The following is a 19,708-nucleotide window of genomic DNA, read 5'->3' as shown; positions in this document are numbered from 1 at the left end:
ACTGTTGGACTTTTTAGGACTAGTCTTGTATGTTAGTTTAATAGAAGAATTATGGACACTCACTTTTCCCCTCTACGCAGTTGGAACCTTTAGTGCAATCCCTAAGTGCGGGGGGGGGGGGGGGGGGGGATTTAGAAGAAGGAGAAGGAGAAATAGAAAGGTTTTATTTGTAAGAACTCTAAATCCAATTTCATTCGGTCCCACAACGTGCTGTGTTACAATACCACAATAGCTCACAATAGTCATAGTAAAATAATTAAATACATAATAAATTAATCAAAACCAAGATAATAATGAAAATGAAATAAAAAGTATGAAAAAGCCTTCAGCAGTGTCCACATCAGCATAGTACAATAAGGGCAGGGAGTGAAGGTAAAAATAAAAATGTCTGTAAAGTATAAAAAAGGCAAGAAGGCAATGTGCAATAAGGCATAATATGTAGCTTTAAAAAACATGTGTAGAGCCTATATGATATAGCAGAGAACACTCAGTGTTTATACTAAAACAGCTAGCAGTCGCTCACAATAGAAGTCACATTAACTTGTACAAGATACCATGTATCAATGTAGCCTATTGTATATCAGCAATAACAGTTTCCATTTTTTTTTCTTTTACTAGGCCTATAGCAGCAATGGTAATATTCAACTGTACACTGTATGTTCATTGTGCAATGTTGGGTTGACCACACTATATGAGAAGACAACCTAATCTAGTGCCAAAATGACTTAAGCTACTTTATAAGAGAGAAATGTCAATTTCTCAATAACTCCATAACAGATCCATTTTAGTAAGCTAATGTTAGTCGTGAAATTATACATTTTATCGAGCGCAAAGGCATATTGTATTTTTTTCACAGGACAGCTTTTCATTGACTGTAATAATTGAACTAAAAACAACATTAAGAAAGTATGTTTTAAATAAAATACATTCATTGAAGCCTAATCTATATTAAAGTATAGATTGTATAGACATGTTGTTTTAAATTAAATAATTACAATCAATGGAAAGCTGTCCTGTCTAAACAATTACAATGTCAATATGCTCTTGGTGCTCCAAGCCCTCGTTATATTCCCTCGTATTGTGTCTACCCTATTCTATTTCGATCTATGATCTGATCTATTCTAATGCCATGATATGAATCACGATTACATTTATATCAAAGTGTCAGGCAGTTAGCATCATTAAATGTATTTCAATATAAATGATAGCTATAAAGTCTCACTCACCTCCAAATGGTATTCTGAAATCCTGCTGCACTCAAACCATCTCACACCACTGCCTCGTTTATATTGAGGGCTTATTGCTTGCTACGCAGAAACTAAAAGTAGGACGTGCCTTTAAAGGATTTCATTCAGTATCTGATGACATGGATTTTCTGTTGATCATTTTGGTCATTAAACATTTCAATCCTATTAATATACTGTTCCGACTTGGTATGAAATTGTAACATACACCTTCAACCTTCCCAACAGAGTTGGTACCACTTGTGTAAGACATTCATGACCTTGACTTCAAACCAGGGGCCGTAATAAAAATAATCCAGGTTTGGCAGGGAGCTGTGTTGCTTCATTGGGTGTAGAATTACATGTTAAATGTGATCTTACTATTCAGAATATGCTTCATGACCCAAACGGACCCAAGCAAGGAGCGGCGGAACAAGCAGGGACCTTAGTTGGGTTCCCACTAGGGCAGGGGATGGTTGCCAACCCTCGCTCTGTCTGCATTTAACCTCAAAATCAGTTCCTTCTTTCGGGCAGATCAGGGCAATGGTTTCTAACTTGGTAACTTCCCCCTAAAATGACACCTCTGGGGACAAGATACAACTGTCCTAATCGGACGAGGAACAAACAATAAGGAACATTTCTGAACTATGCCTAAGCAAAGGTCATTAGTCTCCTAGCACTAGAACTCCTCTAAAGGTGGACTCTTTACAATTATTTCATTCTTTGCATTTGAAATAGTAAAAAAAATCTATTTAATCTAAAATAAAATAAAATATTGGTGATGTGGTGATCAGGAACTTAGAGGTAAGTGGGATGATTACCTGTGCTGGTGCTACCATAGAAACCAGCAATGACAGGTCATATGGGTAAATGGTATAGCTATAAATCCGCCAGGATGAACATAAATGCACATATAGGCCCATAAATGTGGGATTTATTTACACAATCAAGCAGAGGTGGAAGAAATACTCAGACTCAGACAAGTTAATGTAGAAATACGAGAAGAAAGAAAAATGCAATGTGACACAATGTAGAAATACTGCAGTAGTAAACGCCCTATATTTATAACATTTTTGTTGAGTAACAGTACAAAGGTATTGGCATTAAAATACAGTATACTTACAATAACAAATGTAAAAGTATTTATACGCAGTTATAACATCAAGATTTTTTGAATATAGCAGACTATAAGCTCTCAAAAACGTTGCATCACAATGTGTTGTGAGGTTGTACATCTGCTATTTTTGAATGGCTGAAGTATAAAATTCTCCCTTATGTGGTGGGGGAGGGTCTATCGTCTTTTTTTAATCACTTGAGGAGGGCCATGGAAAGAAAATAGTATTTCTGTCAAAGGGAGGAGGGTCATAGCTCTCAGCAACCCTTCAATTTAAATTATAAACTGTCCCTTGTAAACTCATGGTCATTCAACTCATCCAGAAGTAACTGTGTTTCATACATGAAAAACAGACCAAAACCTCTTCTTATCATTCTGAACAACCAGGCAATAGAGAGGGTGGATACATTCAAGCTCCTCGGAATATACAGCCCTCTTCTGTCCCGAGATGGGATCATGGGAAGTTCCGTTTAGGCTGAAGAAGCCTCATAAGGGTTCATTATTTAAAGAGTGGCCAAAGAGTGTTGACCTTTCCTGACCTTTATCAGACCAGTCCTGGAATATGCTTCATGTGTGGGCTGGCTTCCCATAACACTTTGGGAATATCCACAATCTGCAACGTCGGCAGAGAAGTTACAGCTGACACATTATTGACACATCATTGGGATACCAACACATTCCTTCCCTACTGTGGAGGCGACAAGGCCACTCAAAACAGAATCAAATCGACTAGAGAGAAGACGAGTCCAGTGATCCAGAGGCTGTCTACAGACCAACACCCCAATGCGTCATTATAGGACTACTATTTGTGAAAATGTTTTTCACACACAAATCACTGCAATCTAAGACATGGATGGACAATCACACAGCCTGTGAGTTGCACGAAAACCAACCCAATGTCCTTCCTCCCAGTAGCATACAAGCCATGTGTACCACATGTAATTTAAAATGTTTTGTTTGATGTTTTTGGGTTGTTTGATGACTTGTTTTAAAATGTTATCTTAGAGCAGTCCTCTTTAATCCATAAGAAACATCATAATTCATATTGTTGTGCAATGTTGTTTTATAATACTTTTGAAACAGTACATCACTGTACAATATTTGAAACAGTACATCACTGTACAATATTTAATAAGAGGGTTTTTGTGGAAAACTATTAATAGGCCTATTGTCAGACTATCAATTTCAGATTAAAACTAATTCAATACAATTGGATAATGAGAACTTACATAACCACAGAGAAATTAAATAAATTCAATCCTAACTTTCCAGATGCATGTTATAAGTGTAGTGAACATAAAGGTACCGTATTCCATTGCTTGTGGGAATGTGAGAAAATTAAAGCATTCTGGAGATCGGTGGTGCGGTATATATCTCAAATCACGTCAGTGATAGTCCCTCTCTGTCCTAAATTATGTATACTCAGTATTTACCCACTAACCTGCACACTAAAAAATAAAGATGATAATGATTGATCTCTGTCTACTTGAGGCCAGACGCTCAATCGCACTATGTTGGAAGAATGTCATTGCCCCCACGATTGGATTTTGGTTGAGGAATTTATCTTCCAATCTAGCATACGAGAAACTAACATATGTAATTAAGAAACCTGCTGCATTCTATAAGATTTGGGAGAGGTTCTAGATTTCATGCATAAAGGAAACATTGAAGCAGCTTTGGAACAATAGGTCAATATATTAGTTGTAGGGTAGGGAAGTTGGAACTGTAGAATAGATATTGTACATTGCATTTATTTAATTTTTATTTTTCTGTATTATTTTAGTTGGTATTTATTTTATTGTTTTTATGGTATGTTTCTGTAATTAGTTCTTTTTAAACTATGTTAATTTTGTACTGCCATGAGTGTGTTTGGGATGGGGGGAGAAAAAGAAAAAAAGAGATCTAGTATAATATGTACAAATTATTTCTCAATGTAAATTTCAATAAAGACATGTTTAAAAAAAAATGGGCCTATTGTCACATCACCAGGTTTCTAAAACAAAGCACATTTACTAAAGTACAACTTTAGGTACTACTGAGTATTTCCATTTTGTTCGTGTCGGGTATGGGGGCCGCCATGTTTGTTTAAAAAATGCGAGAGGTGCCATTTGCTTCTGGGGGGTCATTGATACATAATATTTCGAGATCGGTGTCGTTGGCCAAATACATAAATTTCTAGGGGTCCTTGCCCACTAGGAGCTACCACCATCTTGGCAAAATATCTTAAAGCCCAATACATCTTTTATCTAAAGGAATTATTTCTCAGACATGGCAATACTCAGACTAAGTTAAAAAGAAAAACCCATGAACCAAAGAAATGACAGTATATCAAAACACTTTATTACAACATTTAAAACTTCCAAGTTCAAACAAACATTTAAAACAGTTCAAACAAACATGACAGATTGGACAAATTCAATTCAAAACCAGGCGTTCTCCAGGGCAGCTCAGCGGCGGGACTCCTCCACAGCAGCCTGCAGAGCCTCCACAGTAGCTACATGGAGACAGGAAAATACACTGTAAATGAACGCCAGGCTACTTTTATCATACGACACCGTCACAAAGCATCAAAAGAGCAGATCTTCAAGCTCGAAACTTGCAAAAAGACATGTTGAGCATGCAGATTTGCTCTTTTCTTATCCTGAAAAGTAAGAGTTTGTTTCCACCCAACAGACACCAAAAAAAACCCTAACCCAACAACATTATATTATATATACTATAGCATTCAGTAGTTCCTTGTTCAGTCACTAATTTGTGATGGACTCACTAATTTGTGATGGACCTACGCAAAGCCTGACATACTCAAAGCTGTTAGTTTAAGAAAACAAACGCCTACCTTGAAGACTGGAGGAATATTCCTGCACACGTCTGGAATACTCCAGCAGATCAGGGAGGGCAGACTCCACGTCATATGAGATGTGCCTCATTGGTTCCAGAACCTCGACGGCTCCCTGGAACACTTCACCAGCTCTCTGGAAAACAATGAAATAAAAAAGACGAGTCACGTTACGTATATGCTAGGGTCAAAACACATGATTAACCAACATTAGCCAAAAAAAGTCCATTCCCCCAAAATGGCAACACACCTTGCTGCGTTGTGAGCTAGGCCATTTTGGAGAGAATTGGAGAGGGGAAAAAGGAGGGGTTCAAGTATAAATCTGTGAGTGACCCGGGTTACCAAAGTACATGGGATTAGTTTAAGTGTCAAAATCCAATATTGAAGAAACAACTTTAAGCATTAAACACTGAACCGGATACCAATAAAACAATGGCCCGGACTTCTGTTAGTTCTTTATATTAGTTAAGGGAAGTTCTACCTGTAGCTCGCCCTGGATCTTATCCTCTAGCTCTGCCACCAGGGCAAAGGGGTCGGACTGGATTGAGTCCTGCAGAGGAAAAGAATGACAGGAGTTCAGAGACGAGTAAGACAACTTATTTCAGTTAGATTATTTGGGATCTGCGTCCAATCTGACCTCCTCCTCCTCCTCTGATGAGCTGCTGTCCATGGGCTCTGCTGCCTTGGTGGGTCGCTGGGCTTTGGGACCGTTCAGCTCCTTCACCCTAAAAATTACAAGAAAACACTTCAATATGACTTTTCTGTATGCAATGGCTGTCCCGTCTTCATAGAGAACCGTTCACACAGGCAGGTGTGGAATGGAAAAGCAGTGTTGAGGGTTTCATCTTATTGAATGATTGAGCTGTACTTCTCCAAAACCGGCCTGCTCCCAAGGCTACTATGTTGCTAACAGGCACTACACTAGTCCAAATAAACTGTAGTTTCTATAAGATAGGTATGTGCAAGACTTTCTCAAGGACTTAATTTATTCCTTATGGGTCCATTGGTATCTCCTATGGGTCTATTTGTATCTCCTTCGGCTTCATGCTTATGTATTCTTCAGTTGCCCAACTGAGTGGACAGAAACTACAGCAAGAACTTTGATCTAATTTTGTGCTGGTGAAATAAAATGGCTGTGTGTCCTCAGGGTTTATGGATCATTTTAGAGTCAACTCAAGAGTATACAAATGGGACCAATGGTGTAGTAGGTCCATGATATAGTCGCATGAAATAAAGGTCTACCTGTCCGCATAGCGGAGAGTATTCATGGTGTAGTCACAGGAAGCCATGCCTGGAGACAACAGCGCAATCTGGAGAGGAGGAGGCAAGGTGGAGGTAAATGCATGTTAATATACCTGGTTAACTGACTGATCACCATCATTTCAATAGCATGGTCAGTCAGATATTTCTCAAAAGTTAAGTTTGCAGTTAAAAGATCCAAGTACAAGTGTATCTGTATGGTTGTGGGCACTTCAAAGCAAGTAGGTATGTACATGCAAACATAATTAACTGCTAGCCTATGATGTTTTTATAGAGCCTATATGTTGGTTAACCAGCCTGAGCTTACATAAAACTTCTAGCAGGGGGTCATTCTAGCAAACAGTTTGTTAGTTGCTTCTATGTTTTTGACATTATCCATTTGCAAAAAAAGACAAGTCTGATTCCTTTTTGTATGCATATTTAGTATATACGTAATTTATCATATTTAGTTACAGTATATAAATGTTTAGTTGCTTCAAGTAACTGGAGGGAGAAATACTTACACTATCTACAATTTCATTGTTCCATCCATTATTATAGAGGAGGCATTTTAATTATTCTATGTATAAATACATATCATACAGGAGGCATTTTAATTGTTCCATGTATACATATCATACAGGAGGCTTTGTATAAATATCATACAGGAGGCATTTTAATTGTTCCATGTATACATATCTTACAGGAGGCTTTGTATAAATATCATACAGGAGGCATTTGAATTGTTCTATACGTACCATACATGTCCTGGACTTTTCACCGATAAAGGAGTCTCTGAGCACCTTGGTCAAGGTGCTCAGTCTGAACGGCACATGGTCACCATTCCTTCCCAGAGAGCGAATGCACTCCTGTGGGAGTGAGAGCAACATGTTATTCACCAAGAGCCCAGACCACACAAATTACTGGAGACAGAAACAGAAATGTGTAACGAATACATTGAGTGCATGTGTAAGGAATAGAATATATTTATTTGAGTGTGATTTTTTTTTAATAGCAGAGAATTCATTTAAATACATTTGGCGCTCATAGATTCATGTAATAACCAATCACTGGCTCTAGATGTCCTTGAAGGACACTGAGCTTTTTGTTAGCTTTTTGCTTGCAGCACCTTCAGAGCATTTGTGGAACATTAAAAGTAGTAATATAAAAATACATGTTATGTATTCAACATTTTACTTGAGTAAAAGTTCAAGTGTATGGCAACAAAATGTACTTTAAGTACCAAAGTAAAAGAACACACCAAAAACAATCAATCTTTTGAAAACGGGGCTTAAGTTTGTTTTGAATCTAAATATGCGACCTCAACTAAAGCTGATAAATTGTATTTGCTGAGATGTAGTGTAGACGTTTCAAGTATCAAAATGGAAATGGCCCAAAAATGTTACTTTTCAGGGTTAAAATTCAAAAATAGAAAAAGCAGCAGATCTACAAGCTGAGCTCACAATGCGGTTTAGATGCTTTTGTGAGACGCTGTAGTATGATCAAGCAGGGTGTTAATTTACAGAGGAAAACCCCAAGAAGTTAGAATATGGACACAAGGTTCTGCCCAGCTGCAACGATATTCCTTCCACCAACACTGCTTCTTCAGAGACACCAGTGTTTTACCTTCAGGGCCAGCAGGCTGCGGTTGATCTCATTGGTCTCCACCATAGTGGCGCGGTCGTTGCAGCTGACGTCGTTGCCTCGCTCGTTTCCCGCCAGGTCGATCAGAGAGAACTTTCCGTGCAAGGTCTTGGCGCGGTTGTTGTTTCGCAGGACAATCTGGAGGATGGCGTGGGAGCGGGAGGAGTTGGCGTTGGCAGACGTCTGGCCAGACGTCCTAGAGTGACAGAAGCGAACAGATGGTGGAACAGAGCAAGAGAAATCTAGAGCAGGGCTGCAACTATGGATGACTTTTTTTAAACCAACGTCTGTATTGATATTGTGACGACATGGTGACATTTTGTGTCGTCCATACAGCCCTACTTGGAATTGAGTAACACACGTCGACTGGTGGGTGCTGGGCTAAGAGGCTTTACTTCACAAACCGTATAGTTATTTAGTTCAGCCCTACTATGTACCTGCAAGCACTACCAGTTTCAATGATCTTGATGACGTCCTCGGCTACGGAGACACCTACTTCCTGCAGGCCGACCACCTGAACCTCATGCCGCTCATCCTCCAGAACACGCAGCTGGGCCTTGTTGTTCAATAAGTCATAGACCTGAAATGACAAACACAAGTTCACTCAATCCTACCAGAACACTTGTTGGGGTCATTTGGTCCACACACACCCAAACAATACATAAACTACTTTCACCCTGTCATCCCTATTCAGGCCATGTCATTACACAAAACATTTAATATCATAGTTTATATAAAATTGCTAAAAGGATGCAAGAACGATTGCATTAGATGAATATGTTTTCATACCTTCCCATTGTAGATCTCAAAGAAGGCAACATATGGAGAGAGGTTCAGGCAGGCGTACCTCCGGCTGTTAAGGAGGGCGAACACATCCTGGGCTGCGCAAGGGACAACAAAATAATAAAAAATAAAATAAATAACGAATTTAGCTCTAGTCAGCAGGGAGGAATGAAAGGGTTCCATCATATTTGTAGCAGCTTTTACTTTAAGATTTATCAAATTGGTCCCTCTGCTTTAAGATTGAGCAACCGTTGCAGGTCATTTGTAAAAGCGGTTAGGCTCTCAACACATTGTGAACAATTTTCAATGAAGACATTTGATTTAAAAGGAGGAGAGCATGTATAAACCCATGGGGACCCCAGTCAACAAAATATATAGGTTTTAAGTCAGGTTAACACCCAACTAGCCTAGTGGGGGCTGCATGGACTGAAGCAAAATGAACTCAAGACCGGACATAATAGGCCCCGGTCCTAATCTTTGATTTCTGAAACTGCCTGTGTTTCATACGATAACCTTACAACCATAACCATACAGCCAACCAATTGAATAGAAAGATTTGAGGCTTTAACAAAATAACAGATCATTAGGAAGATTGGAAGTTTGAACATCGGATTGCATTGCTAGTTTTAATAACTTGAAAAGGAAAATCTACATGCATTGTGCTGCGAAGCGTTGTAGTGGTGCATGACATGCCTCCCATAGAAGACATGTGACAAATCAGTCATGGTGACCTTTAATCCATGGGGTCACCCCTTTAAAAAGTCATCATTTTTGGTATGACGTTTGATGAGTAGGGCTTACCTGCCAAGGCATAGATGCCTTTAGTGCTGTTCTGGCGCTTCCCAGAGAAGTCACCTCCCATCGTCTGAAAATAAGTAAAACGACATAAGCACATCAGGATAGGCTCAAAGATCATTTTAACTAATACATTAGTATTATCAGGGTAGCCTCAATTTAAAGATTCAACCCATAGTGCTGGAGAACACAAGATCATGCATTGTAAACACGCTGCACACTTACATGAGTCTTTCCACTGCCGGTTTGTCCATAAGCAAAGCACGTTGCCATGGCACCTTCAAAGATTGACCGAACAAGGGGTTTGGCAGTGAACCTATGAAATAAATAAAAAAATAACCACTTAAGTATCTGGATTCCCGAGGGCTGCATAAACCTCTGCCTTTTTTCTGCACTATTCAGCACACTGCGCTGCATTGTATAGAGCTTGCATTTCTGCTGAATGTTGGCCCCAGACAGGGAAGCCATGTTTCCGGTGGTTAATTGAAGTCTAAACACCAATGACCTGTAGGGAAATATTCCCACAAAGTCACAGTACTAACGCAAAGAGTAGGGAACTGCTGAGATCTAAAGAGCCCGCTGGTGGTTCTCAGTGTCACAAAGGAGTAAAGCAGTGGTTCTTTTGTGGGGTCCCAGAACGGCTAGGGGTCCGAGAGAGTTCCAGCTACATTTAGCTCAATTTGTACCATCACGGATCCGTGGCCTGGATACCAAATTAAGTTCCTTTAAATTAAAATGTTGAGAGAACCACTGGAGTAAAGTAGGCGATGTAATTACCTGTAGACCGTGTCATTAGTGACGCTCTCATCGAAGGAGTAGTCGAAGTGGAACTCCTGATTCTCCAGGTACTTTGTCAGGTCGACCTTGGTCTTGGGTTCGTGGACGAGCACAGTTCCATTGCCGGGAACAGAGACCACATCTATCTCTCTCCTAGCCAGTTCTGGGAATATGAGATTGAAAATTAATTCTGCATTAGTGTTTGATATGGTACCACTGAAAAAGGAATGCTACAGGGTCCTTGTGCTGTCAGCAACAATACTGTATTCCCATGAGTTTGCTGACAGTCAAGTATAGATTTAAGTGGTTAAAGGTGAGAAACATGGGAGCACCAAGATGACCAACACAGACAGAACATTTCATTGGTACATTTAGTACTGCACATGTCATTCCATGCAGAAGTGACCACGTTTTACATCACATTTCTTCTTTGAACATACCTTTGCTGTTGAATGGCCGCTTGCGAATGCACACGCATATCTTTTGATCTTCAGCCTGGACAAGAGAAAGAACTTCAGCTTTAAGATCCAGCAAAACATGATGTGCCAATCTCACAGGGCTACAAAATATCAAAAATCGATTCAGGTATAAAGGATGGTTTTGTTTAGATTAGAGAATTTTTAAAAGTGAAAAACTGAATTTTTGTGTTTTATATTCATTATCAATAGCAGCTGTAGCCAGGTGCAATGTTTTCAGTAAAACAATGTTGGAATGTAATTATAATTAATTTCTCCAATGTGTCAGGGTGCTCACACACTATTGGCCTATTATTCATTGGCTGGGTTCCACATTGGCAGCAAACCAAAGGCAGAAAGACATTCAAAACCATCATATCGTCATCATCAAAATAGTCACCATTATAGCTCGTTTCCCCCAATATCTTGCAGGCCTAATAGGAACTACCTTTCCCATTAGCGATTATGGGTTAATGCTACAATCATCCATATGCAAAAAAAGTTGATTCTTACTTCCTCCATGACTGTGGGTGGGTTCACATCCAGGGTCTCTCTGAACTCCTCGATCATCTCATAGAACTTCTGGTGGGGCCGGAAGACCTCTCCAAACTACAGGATAAATGGTGAATTAAACCAAATTTGAGTCCAGCTACTTTCACCTAATGCTACTGTGGTTCCATTCATCCAGGCAGATATTGGCCATGCAATAAGAGCTCGATTTGTACAAGTCAGCCATTAATGGCCTATGATGCTAGTACAATACAGCGCATCTCTAGACAGGCCGGTGTCGATTTCAATTTAGCAAGCTTTTAGGGTTTGACAAGCTTTGCACCCTCATTCAACCACTGCTACCCTATACTTGGTGACCGAATACCCATGGGCTGTATAATAGGCTCCCCTCCCATTTCAGCTGGACACAAATTGTAATATAATAATGCCGACCTGCAGTGTAGAGACCTCTTTCACATGTTAGCCATAGACTGACAATTAACTGTATTCACTAGGAATTATACCACAGTTTAACATAATTCCTGAGCATCTCACCTTCCCCCTCTTGGTTTGAGCGTCAGGCGGCTTTACAACACCAGAAATCCTCTTGTTGGGTTTGGTTTTATCCTTTGGAGCCATGGATGCTCTTGGGCCTGTGTACATAATGCAACATTACAGTCAGTAAATAAAACGACTTAAACCAAACTGTCCTTTGCTAGGAAAACACGTTTCAGCCTCTTGCAAGTTGTAGCTCAGCTACTGATTGGACAGTGAAAACGATTTTACTCTCCCCCCGCCCAGTCAAACTGTCTAAACATTTGGTGGCTTCAATCCTGACCTCTGGCTACAGGCATGTTGACATGATCGTTCTGGGACTCTGCATTCTCCTTGGTCTCCTCAGGGGGAAGATATGGATAGGCTGTCTCCCTCTCCTTCTTCACCTTTTTGGTGGCCACTAAGGGGAGAGTGATGCTAGTTATAAATATGCAGATGCAGCCTCTAGTCTCATCATGTAGCCAGACAGAGCATACTGCCTATGGGTTGTGACATCTTCAGTGTAGGGGATGCCAAAGTACTTGTCAATGTTCTAGCCCATAATATTTATTTAGAAAAGTAAATACCAACCAGGTACAGTGGGGGGTGGGACAGGGATTGAACGACTTTGCTCCGGGAATGCGGCTTGAAGTGGAGCCACAAACATGCACGTCTGCCTTGTCGGATTCCTGGAAACTAAGCAAGTGAACACATAATAAGTGAAACAGCAACTCCAGTTGTGATAGTAATGATTGTAGTAGAGTCCTTTTCCACATTATGTACAAATCATGTCATCTACAGCATGCACTTGGAAAAAAACAAAGCCGTAGCAGCCCAAGTGCAACTAGACTTGGGGTTTCCGACCCACAGAGCCAAAGCAGTTTGCGAAAGACAACTGCATCGGTGCTGGGAAGCCAGTCTAAGTGAAAAGGTTGTAAGTGTTCCACAACCCTTACAAGAGTCGGTTAACATGCACGCCCACAGAAAAGGGAAAAGCTAAGCTCAGCAGGTGATTAAAAAATAAATCATTGATTAGAGAGAGCACCTTTCAGATTTGGTGATCATGTCATCAATTGAAAACCTGAATATTTCATGTACAGGGGTTGCCGACAAGGGAGCATGAGTATAAAGTCATTGCATAGACAGAAATGGTGATAAGAAATGTACAGTGTTCACACATCTAAACATTCTACACATGTTCTGTGTGATGGTACAATACTCCTTTACTGATAGGCTTTTATAAACCCATTAAACTAGGATGCATGTGTAACAGAGCCTAGAGTTCACTTCACCCCATGAACCTGCAAGTAAAGTCAACTGTTCAGACGTGATCACCATGAGCTACATAATGACTTCACCAACAGGCCACAAAACACCGGTTCATGACCTTATGGAGAATTCTTAATAAGGAATATGTGATTGTCAGCCTTACAAAGAGAAACATTTATAGCATGCCAACCTGTCTCTTCAGCCACAGCAGCTGTTGGAGCAAAGGCTTGGGTTTAAAAGAAATAAATTGTAAAAAGTCAGCATACATAATGGCAAAATAGTCGACTCAGGTGTAGCATGAATTAACCAATTTACATACCAGTTGGAGGAGCAGGAATCCTAGACGAGCGCAGGCGGCTAATGTATTTCTGCGAGGAGAAATTGAGACAGTTTGATAGTTACCATGACAGACAAAATGTACAATATGAACTCATGTAACACATTTCACTTAAGACATTTTTATTATTAACACAAGAACAATGGCTTCCAGCATGGAAAGTTTTGATTATATCACTGGTAAGCAGGTTTCTGAAGGTCCACAGTCCTGAGACAGTAGACAACTGACATGCAGTTTCATATCAGGTTACCGACTCAATTGGGGAACAAAATGCAATAAAATAATCAAGAATGTAGCCTACATGTACATATGGGCACAAACAAGGCTAGTGCAGGACAGTTTCACATAAAGCAAAATGCCAAGGTCCATGAAAATGATCCATATCTTGACTGCATGTAAACAACGTTCACACTTGCCTTGTCTACAGAGGGACCTTTCACAACCGAAGAAATTAGGTGACGTAGGAGCTCCTCATTGAAGGCCCAGAGGTCTTCCAAATCAACCTGTGCGTCATAGAGGAAAATGGGTAGAGGTTAGACAGGGTTGCTGTAAAACTTTTACTAAACCAAGGGGGGATAAATTAGGACTGTAGACCTGGCTGACTACAAATCCATAAAGACCAAGAGGAAACTTTGAGTTAAGGAATAAGGACTTCATATACTGATGGCCTTGACAAGCTGTATGTATGGTTACAGTAAACATTACAGGCTACATAGGTGTTGGACATGACAGTGACTGGCAGTATGGCTAGTTTAGTTAGTGTGGACATGGACACTCGCCTCCTTCCTTTTGGTTGCATTCCTCTCCGTCCACTCCACCATAACTGCACCTTTGGCTTCATCCACCGACTTCACCACCGAAGAATGAACTCGGCCTGGTTACATAAGTCATGTTGAATTTAGATTAGAGTTGAAAATCAAGGGAACCACCACAAATCCTCCTTAAAAATGCATATTATTCCCCTCCCAATTTAGTCCTTATGGTCAAATGGATCCCTCCCTACACACATTTGTGGTCACTGCTGTTGCATCCTACAGACATACCTGACGCGCAGTGAGGAGAATAGAGCCTTCATTCTACTCCTCCCACCCCAACACTCCCTGCTGACAGTGACAGGTGCCTCCTTTTAGTCTACTTTAGGGCAAACTAAATAAAATTTTGATTCAAAGTTCTGCTAACACTAAATCAATTTCCTGTCAAAATCAACACGCTTCCCTCTCCCAAAGACTGGTGTTCATTTGATAACAGCTGTGCACTTGTAAATGCATCAAAGTAGTTACATCTTTTGATAATGCAATTGCTTTTTACATGTATGATGGAAAGTTGGAAACTCAGAAATAGTCTATAGCAGGGGTCTTCAACAGGGGGTCTGGGACACCTAGGGGGGTCCTCAGAGTTACTACAAGGGGTCCTCCAAATCTTCCAATCCTTTTTTTATATTAACTTGAACCCTAGTGTCCATATTCTGAGAACTGTAGCCAAAAATGGCAGATCTAGATCGGTTATTTTCGACAAAGAGGTTTAGTGCAGAGGGGGAAAAGAGCAGGCTATGTACAGAGTGAAAGGTCAAGTTTATAATGACGGCTCAAGTGGTTAAATATCTGAAAACAAATTGACATGAATCCAAAATACACTGATGATTGTGCTGATAATGAAACTATGGAATCTGAAAAGGTTTGCTTCATCTCTCTCACTGCCTTAAAACGTTTTAGAGCCTTGGTCTATAGGGCAAGTAAGCTTTGGTTTAAAGTGCATTTTGGATAGGGACAGTGGTTAGCATGATGTACATAGACTGACATGAACTGCATATTGTTGATTGAGATAATCAGCTTCAGGTGTGAGACATACTGGGGATGGTGGTATGCTGCTGCCGAGAGGAGAAGTCAGTCATTTACTGAACAAACACTCTAGCAATGATTATGGAAATACAGGGGAGAAAACACTTTAATACTACACACACCTAAAAATTGACATTTCACAAGGACTCACCATCGCTCCTGCTGATCTGCACGGAATGGCCGAGCAGACTTCCAATTTGCAGTGCCTCCATTTCTACGAGAGGTAAGTGGCTCTGTGCTGAAAACACGGCAAAGAAACAAACTGGACATTAACGGAACATCCGTGACTTGTTGTGAACACCGCAATAGAGCCGTAAATAATAAATATCTTCTCTACGGGGGTCCCTGGCATATCTTTTCAAATTGGGGTCCGCGAGCCAATAATAGTGTCAATTTGGGGGTCCTCGACATAAACGTTTGAGCACCTGGACCACGGTAAAAACATAGCATTTGTTTAGCCCAGCCGGTCCATAGCGTTTAGGTAGTTATGGACCAGAGATAGCAATTATCTAAACAACAGGCCATCTAAATAACATTTGGTTAAGGAAATAAAACATTGGCTTAATTACTTACCACTACAAAAATAAATTTGTTATTGAACGAACGCCGACTCGTAGTTGCAACACAAACACACAACACACTCGCCACCGTTTGAATCAAACTGTCGTCCGGATTGAAAACACCCGATTGGTTGCCGTCTTCTTCTTTGGCGTTTTATCGGCATTTGGAACACCCGATTGGTCGGATGACAGGAAGTTGTCATCATTAGGCTGATGACGATTGGCGTTTGACTGGAAACGGGGCGGGGTTGTAAAGTACAAGATCTCTGGAATGCTCTGCTCTCCCTCAAAACTGACATCGAGGCTGACTCTCTGGACATTTTAATTTAAATCTAGGCTAAAAAGTAAAAACCCATCTTTTTTTCCCTTGCATTACGGTGTGAAGTGCACAGAAACCCCTTGGGGAGATGATTGCACTATGAATTAAAAAAATACACTGAAACTGAAGATCTCAGACTGCTATACGTAATATAATATAATAGCCTATATGACTTGATATTAATTTATAAAGACACACTGTTACCAATTAATATGCAAAATTATGAACATAAAGTATTTCCATTCAATCAAGCAGTAATTGTGCAATATCATTCATCACCACACGGTGGTAGTGTCAGAACATTTTTACACCATGGGTGAATCACAAACACAAGCACACCGTCTAGACACAGACAGGCTACACATGCCTTCCAATGCCTGCCCTCAGTGCCCTGGATACTGCTGATCATTTTTGCAATTAATATGCGTGATGTGATTCTGTAGTGTTCATATTGGGCCCTTCATTCATTCACTCATTCATATTCATTCATTTGATGTAAGCTATGGCTACGGTAGGCCTACTTATTATTAATACCAAAATGCAATCACAAGCTATTCTAATGTTCATTTGTCACTACTCATACAGGTAGGCTACAACAAGAAGCTGTGAAATTCAAGCACTTACCAGTGTGCATCATCTCAAACAGTAAGTTTCATTGCTTGTCTTCCATAATTTCCCTTTCTGCTTACAGGTGGAATTTATTTTTAATTGTTTACATTTTATTCATGAAATTATTTTGGGAGAATTGTTTGAATTTCTTTTCAATGTATAGGCCTATTTTAATTACACTTTTTGGAAATCTTTTGACATTAAAAAAAAGGTGCATTTACTTGTGACCCACAAAAATTGGTCTGTGACCTACCCTTTGGGAAACCATGTTCTGAAGGAGTCACAGGTGCAGAGAGGGGTTATATTGTCCCATGCATGCCAAAACAGTGATGCCCCTGCCAGTAAGCTCTGGGTGGTCATTGGTAGCAGAGTAGAAGGAATTTCCTTAACTGCCTTACTTCGGTTTGGGACATGAAATGTTCTTTGCATAACTAATATTAAATGTAAAATCCTCATCGTACAGTCATACTCAATAAGCTTTATAATGTCAAGTAGTGCTCAGTGGAGTGCAAGTCTCTGCCAGCCGAGAAGTATGTGGCACTGGCATACCCTAGTACCTCCCCAAGTTCATTGTTGTTTATGCATTGTGGTGCATGTGATGATTTGGTTGCATTGTGTGGTTATGAAAAGGCACCATGCAATAATTCCATATGTCACTTAATTATGTTTGTACTGGGCCAGACTTGGAACACAAATCAAGGCCAGGGACTTTACACATGGAGCAAAAATAATAATATATTTTTTAACTTTTTGCTAAGAAATGTTTTGGCAACCCAATTTAAATCTCCCGTGACACAACTGTGGGTGCGACCCCTGTGCTTGGGAAACAGTGTGATAGAGCATTCAGCCAAGGGGCATCAAGCAGCTGATCAGTATATGAAAGTAATAGAAACTAACGTGGCCTGCATGATAAGACAAGTCTGCTACGCCTACGTGTGTTTTGTGAATCGATGAAAGCATGCAGGAACAAGGGCGGAGAGGTCAAGTGTATGCGTGACAGCGAATACAGAAAGATGAACATGTGTTACATCCCCGTGCTTAGGGAAACTTGGACATAACATGGTGTGGCTGAGGCTCCCCACTGTTCCCACTCCCAAGAAAGGCCAGCTGCACGGTATGAATCCAGAGTCAAGTAAAACAAAACACTACACAGGACTAAATGCTAGCTCTTGGTTGGAAGTGGTAGAGGTGGAGAGAGGCAAATTAATAGATGTTAGCTAAAATGGCTGCCGTCTTAAATTGGTCCAATCCAGCGGCAGCAACCCCTTTGAATGGACCATGAAATTACAAGACCCTCATCTATAGAAACATGGGGAAGTGTGAGTCCAGTGGTGTAAAGTAACTAAGTACATTTACTTAAGTTGTACTTAAGTACAATTTTGAAGTACTTTTACTTTACTGGAGTATTTCCAATTTTCAATACTTTTACTTCTATTCCACTACATCTCAGAGACACATATTGTACCTTTACTCCACTAATTATTTGAAAACTTTAGTTATTAGTTATTTTGTAGATTTAAATTATTATTACAAAACATACATTACATACATTACAAACATACATTAGCCTCTTCAGCCCTATTTAAACTATTTGTAAATAGCCGATCTACAAGCTCACAATGCATTGTGAGCTTGTAGATCTGCTATTTTCAACAGATTTAGTTTTTGAGCGGTGGTCACAACGCTCCTATACGTGGCCGTGTGTGTGGGTCTGTCTGTTTGTCTGTTTGTCTGTCTGTCTGTCTGTCTCCGGGTATGTAGCCTGCACTGCAGTAACCTTTTCTGACCACACATGTTAAGGGAGGGGCGCTGTTGTTCAGGATAGGCCAGGCATAGGCCAGGCACACTCACACACAAACACACACAGGGGGCACACACACACACACACACACACACACACACACAGGGGGCACACACACACACACACACACACACACACACACACACACACACCACCGCTCAGTTCACACGAGTGTGATTTTTTTTTATACATTTGAAAAATTGTGAAAAGGGACATTGTGCATACTGAGTACTTTTACTTTTGGTACTTTAAGCACGTTTTGATGCCAATACTTTGGCATGGGCTGCACCCACACCAAAGTACCAACTGTATGGCAGTGGATTACCCATTCGGCCAATGCATTTTAATGAGAATGGAGCGGTTTCATGCCAGTAGAGGATTTCTGCAAAAAACGCTCCATTCTCATTGAAATGCATTGGCGGAATGAATGAGGAATCCACTGTCATAGGCTCTTTGGTGTGGGTGCAGCCTAACAGAGTATTTCTACATTGCAGTATTGGTGCTTTTACTAAAGTAAAAACATTGAGTACTGTTTTCCACTACTGTGTGATTCATGAGAAAACTCAGTGCGTTCGAAAAGCTGGACAATGAAAAGAATCATTACATTCTTGTCCATCACTAGTTGCATGCGCACAGACACACACACACACACACACACACACACACACACATACGCACGCACGCACGCACGCACACACACACACACACACACACACACACACACACACACACAGGCACATGCAGGCACACACAGTAGGAAAGAGAGATCTGAGAAATCAAAACAAACAACAACCATGACTGAGGGTCATAGCACATGAATGACTAAAGTAGGCTATTAGTCATTCTCCTCTGACTCAGAGAGTAGCTATGAGGTGATATCCTGTCAAAGTGACCACACCTTGGCACCATTTACAGCTTAACTGCTAGCAGACTAAGAAATGATATGTTTATTTTAATTTGTCATGTGTTTAATACTTGTCTTGTACTGGTATTCTGAACGGGAACTGGGAGTGATGACTGTTTTAAAAATAACAAGACCTATTGTATTCATTTGACTCATTCTATCTTTCCTCACCAATGAAAACA

At 40.3% G+C, this 19,708-nt stretch overlaps 1 protein-coding gene across 1 annotated transcript; it reads right to left on the bottom strand.

The window, feature by feature from the left end:
• Window positions 1-4,784: 4,784 nt before the first annotated feature.
• On the bottom strand, window positions 4,785-15,551 carry LOC308285081 (kinesin-like protein KIF2C; the record flags this gene model as incomplete). Its single annotated transcript, XM_080725801.1, has 19 exons — window positions 15,485-15,551; window positions 14,275-14,369; window positions 13,908-13,998; window positions 12,194-12,310; window positions 11,911-12,008; window positions 11,380-11,475; window positions 10,852-10,906; window positions 10,412-10,574; window positions 9,860-9,950; window positions 9,641-9,704; window positions 8,846-8,937; window positions 8,494-8,636; window positions 8,039-8,252; window positions 7,171-7,281; window positions 6,416-6,483; window positions 5,811-5,898; window positions 5,655-5,723; window positions 5,174-5,309; window positions 4,785-4,831 (listed from the first exon to the last, which is right to left on the bottom strand). Exons 1-19 carry the CDS (start codon window positions 15,543-15,545, stop codon window positions 4,785-4,787), a joined length of 1,899 nt encoding a protein of 632 aa, XP_080581927.1. The 5' UTR covers window positions 15,546-15,551.
• Between the last annotated feature and the right edge of the window lie 4,157 nt (window positions 15,552-19,708).

This window comes from Nannobrachium achirus (assembly GCF_963921795.1).
Source record: "Nannobrachium achirus genome assembly, chromosome: 5".
Taxonomy (NCBI): Eukaryota; Metazoa; Chordata; class Actinopteri; order Myctophiformes; family Myctophidae; genus Nannobrachium; species Nannobrachium achirus.
This window is presented reverse-complemented; position numbering and strand designations above follow the sequence as displayed.